This window comes from Vipera ursinii (assembly GCF_947247035.1).
Source record: "Vipera ursinii genome assembly, chromosome: 6".
NCBI lineage: Eukaryota > Metazoa > Chordata > Lepidosauria > Squamata > Viperidae > Vipera > Vipera ursinii.
This window is the reverse complement of record NC_139515.1, coordinates 81828633-81839428: the sequence shown is the minus strand read 5'-3', so window position 1 is coordinate 81839428 and position 10796 is coordinate 81828633. Positions and strand designations below refer to the sequence as shown.

At 39.6% G+C, this 10796-nt stretch overlaps 1 protein-coding gene across 2 annotated transcripts in view; it reads right to left on the bottom strand.

Moving 5' to 3' along the window:
- Positions 1-9873: 9873 nt before the first annotated feature.
- Positions 9874-10796, bottom strand: part of SOX5 (SRY-box transcription factor 5) — a gene marked incomplete at its 5' end in the record, with an annotated part of 496539 nt that continues 495616 nt past the window's right edge. For both annotated transcript variants that reach the window (XM_083365302.1, XM_083365301.1), the window contains one exon: positions 9874-10668. In XM_083365302.1, coding sequence (XP_083221428.1) covers positions 10362-10668 — 307 coding nt within the window. In that variant the 3' untranslated portion in view covers positions 9874-10361. The remainder of the gene's footprint in view (positions 10669-10796) is intronic.

The window sequence follows — 10796 nt, the reverse complement described above, 5'->3', positions numbered from 1 at the left end:
GGAACTACGACTGAACATTTTTATATACTGAAGATAAGCCTGAGTAAACGGGGCTTTATTTCTTATTTTTGCTTGGACACAAGTTTGAGGATCTGGAAAAAAAATACTCTGAAGAACAGTAGTCTCTCACACCATGACTAGAAAATTGAAATAAACATGGGATTTTTGTATGTGGGGTGAATTTGAAAAATGAGATTTAGGGCCTCAAAATTATATTTTTAGTTGATTTCTTCTCGTACCCAACATTTCCAGATATAAAAGTTCAGGAAAATCAAAAATACCTATATATAAAATTGTTTTAAAAGACTGATCAAAAGTCAATTGGTACATTTTGAAGCACAGACCAGCCCCAGCTTATGCCTTTCCAACTTTTTAATAAGGAAATACAAGCATGTTCTAATGTTTTCCCATGAATTCAGAGGTCTTTAAAAATATTTAATTAGATCTAGATCTTTTATAGGAGTTTGTGAAAATAGCCAATTAAAACGGAGTTGGGAAAAAAGTCCGATTCAAATTTTGAAACATTGCACAAACTGCCAACTTCAGCAGAAACTTGTGTTGAAATCCTACATCAGTTTCGGATTCCAAATATAGATTCTGGGTGTGGAGTGAATCACACATAGACTTGATTGTGAGGCTAGGATATTGAAATAACTAAGCACATTTTATAAAACTAAAACCTTGGTATCTTTTTTTTTAAAAAGTGCCAGAAATCCAAAAGAAATGATTTTATCAAAGCTTAGATGACTCTCCTAAGCACTGACATAATGATTTCTTTACTGATCTGCCATAAGAATTCAAATACTCTGCATTTTATCATTTAAATAAGCATCCCAGACTTTCAGCTAATGTTTTGGTGAACTGAACAGGAGCTGTATTTTTTTTTTTGAAGCAGAACAAATGTGGAGAGGTTAGGTCTATTTCTAGGGATGTTTTTGGCCGAATATTTCTCCTTTCTTTCTTTCCCTAGCAGTTGTAATCCAGTTGGATGAAAAAGAACTGGGTTTTCAATTTTCTTTTGAAAGGAGAAGAAAAATTCCATGAAATTCTCCTGGCTTCAGGGCGGTATTCCTGCCGTGATTTTGCTACAAGACGAACAAAGGTTATTTGGGAATGACCTCCCTCTCATTCTACAACATCACTTCAACAGCCCGCGGCCTCCTTTGCTTCCCACATTAATTCCCAAGGAAAGGAAAAAAGAAAAATACCATAACGAAATGCCTCTGGCTGAGCCTTTTCAGAGCATGTAAGGAGGCCATTGGATGGAGGAACAATGAGTAACAGAAAACAACATCAACAAGGGCATCCTTTGGCAACGTCGGACAATGCAATATACTGAAAAATGTCACTCATACACACTCAAAGGACATTGCCAAACATCCTGAGAATAAAAATAATAAGTTCCTCTTTCACAGGACAGATTGGTTTTTTAAGAAACCACAAGACAGATGCAAGCACATAATTAGATGACAACGAGATACAGAGAAAAGAGAGAGAGAGAGAAAGAAAGAAAAAGAGAGAGAGAGAGAAGACACAGTTACAAAAACCTAATACAGCAAGGGTCTCGCAGGCTAGTATTACAAGCATCCTCTGTTTTACCAGTTGAGAATTCATTTGAATTTTTAGTGAATTCACTCATTCAGAAAGGAGGAACTAAATAGTTCACCCTTATTAAACCATGTCTTTAAATAGACACTATTGTTTGGTTGCCATGAATTCTAGGGGATAAGTTTTTGCTAAGAGAAGCTTACAATTGTACTGAGTATAATTATTTTCAACTTTAAAAGATACGTGATGTCAGAGGCTTCCACGGGGACAATAAATGTTCATCTCATTTGGATTATGTTACCAAAAAAAATAATAAATTAAATAAATAAAAGAGGCCTGTATCAGTGTGCTGTAAGAAGGTTAAACACAATTTTGCTTGTGGACGGGGAAAAAAAATCGGACGAAAAAAGGGTCTATTGCAAAAACCAATCTCTGAAACATTGTCGCTGAGAAAACTGGCTCCCCCGCCCCCTTCCATGCAATAATGAGAAGATTTGATTACTCAACTAATTAGAGGCTGAAATAATAATTGTTAGTGACCCTTTTGGGATTAATACAGCAGAAGGAAGATGTTAAAGTATTTGAACGATTCTGCTTTGCAAATACAAAGCATGAGAAGCTTATAGATGGGGAATGAGGGCCCCAGAAATGCATCCTGCAAAATACTCTACAATAATGCATTGAAGTCAGACAATCTGGTGGTTTGAAATATTGTCAGTCCCACTTTTGTTCAGCAAAACAGCCCTGTAACATCACAAGATAGGTATCTCACTGTTATGGTTCCTGATCCAGCTTAAGTTAGATATGACTAGTTATAGATCTATCCCATGGAATTCAGTGGGTTCTACTACTGAGTAGACATTATTTGGGCTTTGCAGTGCTTCTTGAGCCAGAATTATGTCTTGCTCTGTTCCATGGGACTTATGCAGGGGTCTTCAAACTTGGCCCTTTTATGACTTGTGGACTTCAGCTCCCAGAATTCCTTAGCCAGCGTGGCTGGCTGAGGAATTCTGGGAGTTGAAGTCCACAAGTCATAAAAGGGTCACGTTTGAAGACCCCTGGACGTACCGGTGATTGACCACAATGCAGGAGCACGCATCAGGATAAACTCTAGCTGAATCTAAACCGCTGGGATGAAAAAGTCAACTCCCAATTCCAACATAATAACCATTCATACAACTTGCAACCATCCATACAACCATCCATACAACAAACAAGAGGAGATGATTTTGAATAGGATCAAGGGGTAGGAATACAGAATAAGACAGGACATGGGTTGTCTTATTTTCACTGACTGAGGACAAATTAGCCCAAACTAAATCACTTTAAATTCTCTTAATTGTTCTGTGGAATTTTAACTTTTTCACTGTGGCCTGGATGACGCTCAATGAATCTTTTTTTTTTTTAAAAAAAAACTCTCTATCTGATCAAGGTGATTGGTTTTTTTGGCTCACACAAAATACCCACAAAATTCTCATCCGTGCAAACATTTACACGACACCGTAGTGAAGATCCCTCCTTCTAGTTTACAAACATGGGATTCTCTCTGTTGGGACAAGGTGTTACGTTATGAGTGTACAAACAATTTCTAACTGTAAGAGGATGCCCCATGGTTGTTGCAGCTCTCTTATTGCTCTCTCTTGAGAAAGTTGGGATACTCAGGAACACTTCTGAGCATAAAAAGGCTCAGATGCTTTCCCCAAAAGAAAAAGGGGGAATTTGTCTTCTCAAATTCACTAGGGAGAAGATGGATATCGTTTCTCAGAGGTTGTTTCTTGTGCCTGCAAGAATTTTTGCATACCTGCAAATCAGAGGTCCCTCTGAATAACAGTGCATTTCTTTTCCAGCAGATTGATTTTGTTGAATCTCTCTCATTTTCTCTATATATTTGAATTGAATTTTGAATTTTATTGAATTTATATACCGCCCTTTCCCGAAGGACTCAGGACGGTTTAGGGTATATAAAACATCAATACAAAAATTAAGAGCAATTTAAAAAGATTAAACTAAGTCCCTGAAAAAATATAAAACCCCAGTTAAAACCCCCAATTATGATATATATATCATATATCATATATCTTATTCTATCTATCTATCTATCTATCTATCTATCTATCTATCTATCTATCTATCTATCTATCATCCATCATCTCTCTCTCTCGCCATCCATCCATCCATCCATCCATCCACTCATCATCTATTGCAGGGGTGTCAAACTCGCAACATCACACGACGTATCGTGACTTTTTTTGCCATTGCCGACACTGGAGTGGGCCCGGTTTCACTATGATGCATCTGGCTTGCAGGCCGGCAGTTTGACACCCCTGATCTATTGCATCTATCATCATTTTTTCAAACAACCATAATCACTGAGATTCACTGAGAAGTTCTTCTACAGGAAATGTCCTTCTCAAAATCATGAAAGTGAGTTTGCTATAAAATTAGCTTTCAAAGGAGGGGGAAAAAAACCTGTGTGGAAATATCAACAGAGGAAGTGTGGTGTGCTTGCATTTAAATTAGTCTATCGCAGAGGTAGGCAACCTTGGTTCTTTTATGACTCATGGACTTCAACTCCCAGAATTCCTGAGCCAGCCATGCTGAGGAGAAAGGGAGAGGTTACCAAACTGAGCCATGCTGGCTCAGGAATTCTGGGAGTTGAAGTCCACGAGTCATAAAAGAGCCAAGGTTGCCTACCCCTGCTCTATGGGATGTCTAAAGAGTTTGTGAGATCTTTATAAACTTCTCTTTACAGCCTCTCTGGCTTCTCCAGCTTTAATTCATTCCAAGGGAAGAAATATTTTTTAAAAAGAAATATCTTTTTAAGAAGAATATCCTCCTTTTGGTCTTTTAAAAAAACCCAAAAACTTGGGAACAGTAGATATCTTGAGAAGCTTTTGAATTGAATCACAAAAAGAGACGTAGCAGAAAATCACTTTGACTGTTTTTTCCCCCAGCACTTCCAGTAATAAAATAAGCTCCAACCACCAGCAGGAGAAATTCTCAATTACTTGGAGAAGAATAAAACAGAAATAGAACACAAAACTTTTGCAAAATTGCAGGAAGCCATTCGGTGCATGGCTAGTTAGAACTACCAGCCATCGCAAGCATTTAGTGTTTTGCATCCCAGCCAAGGTTAAATATTCTCATATGTCATGCATTTATGTAGACTCCAATCTTGTATATTTTGATGGAATCTGGAATTGAAACCAAGGTGAAGCAAAGCCACCATCATTAACCCCATCGGCCTGTGCAAAATGGCGGACCTCAAAAGTCTCAAAAAAATCAGAAATATTTTTGTTCAGAAAAAATAGGGAACCATCTGTTGAGGGGTTTTGTTTTTTTGTTTTAGAAAAGGAGAACAAAATGTTCAGTTTTCACATTACACATTTATAATATATATTGAAAGACTCAAGAGTATATTTAATAAACCGAACCAAGTAATCAGAGGAAAGTTACAATCAATTTCAAGTCTCTTATAAATCATTTTGGACTCGATGGCCCAGCATTAATTTAATTTTTTTAAAGTGATGAATGGGCCATGGTGAAATGCCAGATGTTTTCTTAAGTATATATTGAAAGGAAAAAAGAATATATATATATATATATATATATATATATATATATATATATATATATATATATATATATATATATATATATATATATATAATACCTTAACAGCTGTACTTATGCTTTATGGCGACGGCCAAAATCAAAAATAATGCAGAAGAAAGAGAAATAAATTATGCATAATTTATTAGCTGGAACTGCTGATCATATTGTTTGTGTATTATGATATGCATCTTTACGACATTAAGATAAAGAAGCAGTTTAACTGAAAAGAATGCGCACAAACATGGAATACTATGATAACAAGACAAAACAAGACAATACGATGGGGATGCACTATACTGAACGGGACCTCAGAACAAGTTATTTAAGAGAGAGAAAAACAGGCAAAGTTTGCTGAAGGAAACACTGGAATTGACCAATATGGTGCCCAAGAGCGGGTGGAATCTCAATGTTCTTTGAGATAATTGATTACTGTTTGCTTCTACAGCAGGGACTCCAAACCTGGCAACTTTAAGACTTGTGGACTTCAACTCCCAGAATTACCCAGCCAGCATGTGCATCACCACTGTGATGTCTTGTTATCGTTGCATTTCATGGCTGGTTGAGGAATTCTGGGAGTTGAAGTCCACAAGTCTTAAAGTTGCCAAGTTTGGAGACCCCTGGATCTCCAGGATGCCAGCTTTTTCACCTGTACAGAAAAAAAAAAACACCAGGGCAACCTTAAGACCTAAACTTAAACCTTAAAACTTGTAGTTCTTACATACAACGCGGATTAAATTTATTTTCTAATTTCCCGCAAAACCATTGTTAATTTTATTGATGCATATTCAGAAATCGGTCTCGGCCGCTGCTCATTTATTAAATGGAGTTTAAGATGGTTAGGTTCAAGCTTGCTTTTTGTGCAACAACTTCCTGCCTTGCGTTGACCATTTTTAATATTTCAATTTTTTTTTGGATTTCCCTGACTTTGTAAATATTTTGCATCGTCTTCAACCTCTGAAATCCATTGGGCATTGATTGCTTGTATACAAAAATAGCTCTCCAACTAGAAAGGCTTGTTTCACCTCTCACTTTTTTAAGAAAAGGAATGTTGGGGTTCTCAAAAAGCTTCTTTGAAATGCTACATTTTCCCATAATCCCCATCTAGGTGGTCCTCGATTTACGACCACCGTTGAGTCCAAAATTTCTGTTGCTAAAATGAGGTATCTGCTGAGTGAGTTTTGCCACCATTTTAGGACCTTTCTTGTTAAATGAATCCCTGCGGTTGTTAAGTGAGCAACACGGTTGTTAAATGAATCTGGCTTCCCCATTGACTTTACTTGTCAGAAGGTTTCCAAAAGGTGACCACATGACTGCAACCATTATAAACACGAATCAGTTGCTAAGCATCTGAATCATGATCATGCGACCTTGGGGATGCTGCAATGGTTGTGTGAGTGTGAAAACTGGGCATGGGTCACTTTTTTTTCAGTGCCGTTGTATCTCTGAATGGTCACTAAATGAACTGCTGAAAGTCAAGGGCCTTCTGTATATGATTTATATATGATTGTCATAAACCAATCAGGGTGGTCAAAAGGATGGCAAAATGAATCTGCCACCCGTATCTTTCCTACTTCTCTCAGCGGTTTCATTTATGAGATTGGCCAAAGCCTCCTGAGATCCTTAGATCTATGGCAGGGGTCTTCAAACTCAGCCCTTTTATGACTCATGGACTTCAACTCCCAGAAGTCCCTCAGCCAGCGTGCCTGGCTGAGGAATTCTGGGAGTTGAAGTCCACGAGTCATAAAAGGGCCGAGTTTGAGGACCCCGGATCTACGGTCATCAAAGCCCTTCAAACTAATCTTCAGCGAGAAGAGGGAAAGGTGAAAAAGAGAGAGAAGGGGAAAAGAAAGAAAATAAGAAGACATTAAACCCACTTATTCGAAGTTTTTTCTTTCCAGCTTCACCCCAAAAGACCGCCAAAATTTAGCCAAGTCCAGGCAACATGTAACAGACCCTGGCAGTCAATTGTCTTTCATTCACTCCAGCGTCATGCAAAAAAAAAAAAAAAAAAAGGATTATGCAACCAAATTTCCCCCAGTATTGGAATAAACTGTAGGACCAGTGCTTTTTTTGTAAAAGAAAAAGGTGCCGGAACTCACACATGTCATACAACCCGCCTTGCCTATCCTACAAAGGTTCCATCCAGAAAAGGTGCCGGAACTCCGTTCTGAGCGTTCTATGAGAAAAAAAGCCCTGCATGAAGTCTTGCATGCAAGTAAGGGTATTTTGAGCAGAAGGCTCCTCGCAACACGTGTCTGAAATGCCAATGCTTAGAGTGGGTTGGTTTGTGAAACAATTTACTCTGGCTTATTAGAAGTTCCTGGAAACCACAAAAACAGTAGCCAGCGATATGAGGGCATCTCTTACATGCAGCTAACACTTCTCTTCAAACCACAAGAAACAGGTGAAGGCTTCGGCTCCTGCACTTATCGCAACCCGTGGAAAACAAGAAGACCGACCTGCTAGGTGAAACACTCACGGGCTCCATGTGATTCCCACAAATCACACACAACGTTATTGGTGTGGCATTAAGAAATAGACTCAGCCTCCATCCTATTAAAGATGCAATTTGGGCGGAAAGCATCACCAATCTTTTTCTTTTCATTCCTGTGACCTAATTAGGAAGCTGATTCTTCCTTTTTTGTTACTCGGTAAAAAAAAAATATCTATGTTTCCATACCTACCGATTTGCAGATACGATACAGACTCAAAACTTTTGCGAATACAATCCAGTTATTCAATTTTCTCTTGCAATTATCTGGTTTTCCCCCCACCCCCACCCCCTTAAACCGTTGACACACAACCTATGCACATACAAACACAAATCCAAAGTCTGCCAGTCTCTATATAGGTTTGATTCACCTGAGAAGGACTCCAAGTTTATTTTTTTTAAAAAAAAACAGCAACAAGAACTAACCTTAGTAGCTGATGGCAACGGACTTCTTCAAGGGATTGTCTAAGACATGGTACTTTCCTAATTTAAGACTGAAGACATGAATGAAAGAGAGCAAATCAAGACAACCAATGAGAAAAGAAAACATGAAGTGGACATCACATTAGAACAGATTTGGCACTTGCTCAGAACATGGTCTGGTCTGCAATTGGTGAAAAGGTGCAAGGAGGAGCCTTCTAGGAAGGAAGAGGCTGATTGGCTAGTTCAGGGGTAGGCAACCTCGGCTCTTTTATGACTCATGGACTTCAACTCCCAGAATTCCTGAGCCAGCTTGGCTGGCTTAGGAATTCTGGGAGTTGAAGTCCATGAGTCATAAAAGAGCTGAGGTTGCCTACCCCTGGGCTAGTTGCTTGGGGTGGCTACAACAGAAATATGTCTAACTGCAGCCTGTAAAGCAGAATATGGTCAGTGGGGATTAGGAATACCCAATTAAAGGAATGGCTGAGAAGACAGAATTGGGAAGAGATTATGGGTATTTTTCTAAGATATTCTGATATGGGGACCCAACCACTGAAAGGACCAATAAAGGAGAATATTTGTAGCTCAGGGTTGACATGAGCAGTCCTTGGCGCTCTCTGAACTCGGTGTTCTCTTACAGACATTTCATTACCCAACTGAAGGCTTTAGTGTTTAACAGAACAACAGAGTTGGAAGGGACCTTGGAGGTCTTCTAGTCAAACCCGCTGCTCAAGCTGGAGACCCTATATCATTGAGGTAATATCGTCGGTGCTAGAAGAGAGCGGACTTTGCTTCCAGCACTGATGATGTTACCTAGTTTGGGTAATGAAGCATCTGCAAGAAAACAACCAAGCTCAGAGGGCACCAAGGCTGCTTCACTGGAAAGACCTTTGAAAAGATGATGATAGAACAATAATGAAGGGCAGATATCCAGTCAACCAACTGCATTTTGGATAATTAATTGATGTCTTTTTTTTCACTGGGAAAAGACCTTATCTGAACGCCGGACCACAAATTTATTTTGCAAAAGGGCTGGCGTTCAGAATTTGGGAGGAGTTGAGACCCCACGGTCTACCAGACTAAGATCTGGGCAATCTTTATTCAGTCAAGAGTTACATTCCCACTGGAGTAATAGGCTAGGACCACACAGCTGACATCAGGAGGGGCAGAGTCCAAGTTGGATACTGTCCACTTTTTACGAGACCTTCTAATCTCGTCTCATGCAGAGAGCTTTAGAAGGAACAGATGGTTTTCATTTTGATTTGAAGAGCTCTTGAAGGTAGATTGAGGGTCAATTTCTGTTCTGAAAGGGTAGGTGTTCTGGCCTGGCATAAGGTACATTGATAAGACCAAAGGTGTAGGCTGTCAATGATATAATTAATGCAAAAGTTTATTGCATCCTGCACAGAATCCCCATTGGCATAAGACACCAAAGGCTCTGAGCAGATCCTACATGTTCAGTCTCCAGCATCTTGATTTTTTTTCTACACAATGATCCTTAGGTTCTCTAACCTGCTGCAGAGCCATCAGGACTCGGATGCTGCACGGACTCAACCTGGCTTGGTCCCTGCATCCCTGCCAGATGCATAACGTGCTTTCAAGTCTAATTCTGGAAAGGTGGAAGAAAACATGGTGGGGAAAAAAATGAGGAAGGGGAGGAATTAAAAGGATCGTTATCATTTCTCCCTCCCCTCTTACCGGATGCATGATTTATCTCTCCCAACCCCACCCCACCCCCAAAAACCTTTAATTTCTCTTTAAATTGTACACAAAACAACAGAACACATTCACAAGCCACTTGTTGGCACTGTGTACCTGAGTGAGAATTTTCTAGAACATTATAGAACAAATAGCCATAAAGTTTATTTGAAAAAAAAAATAATAATAATAATAAAAGGTCGAACGGGTAAGACTTCAGTGCTTGGGTATAGCAGCTGAATTACTGGCATTATGTTACCCATAGCTTATTTTGTCCTTTTTTTTTATTTAAATCTCTGTCGTTATTGACTTCCTTGATAGGGTTTACTTCCTCTGAGCCTTTTGTCTTTTTTTTTGTCTTTTGTCTTTTTCTTTAGAATTCCTTTCTTGCTTTTCCAAAGTTCTCAATGCAGGCTGATATCTCCTGATAAGCTGATGTCCCAACTGGTTAAGACTAAAAAAGTTTTAAGTAACAGTCAGTGTGTGAGGATAAAGTTCATGTGCTTGGCCACTGGGTAAAGAAACCAGACGGAGCTCTCCATTAAAGTCCTCCGAGGTCAAAACCGAGAATGGGAATCCCCCCCCGTGATCAGTTGGCTTGTCCCGCAATGTGATTTTCACTATCACTGCCGTAGTCTACATCAGGGTCCTCTTCCTCATCCTCATCCTCTTCGTACATTTCACCGTTGAGGTCCTCGCTCTGGATCTCTTCTTTGACATGAGAAGTCTCCTCATTTTTGATGCCATAAGTGCTCTGGATAATGGGCATCCCGGGCTCTGGGCTACTAGATACACTTGAATGCTCGGAGGGAAGATGTGGGGAGGGCATCCCTGTCATGGCGATGGCTCCTGGGTAGACGACACCGGCTGTCGCAATAGGAATCTGGGCTTGCTGTCTGTGGGTGGTAAAGGAAAAACAGGCATGAACAGGAGTTAAACATGGAAACGGGGGTGGTCTTCTAACTGGCTGTTCTCTTCCCCAGGTTTTGGAGTAGAGGTGGAAGGTCTTCAGATGTTGCTGGAG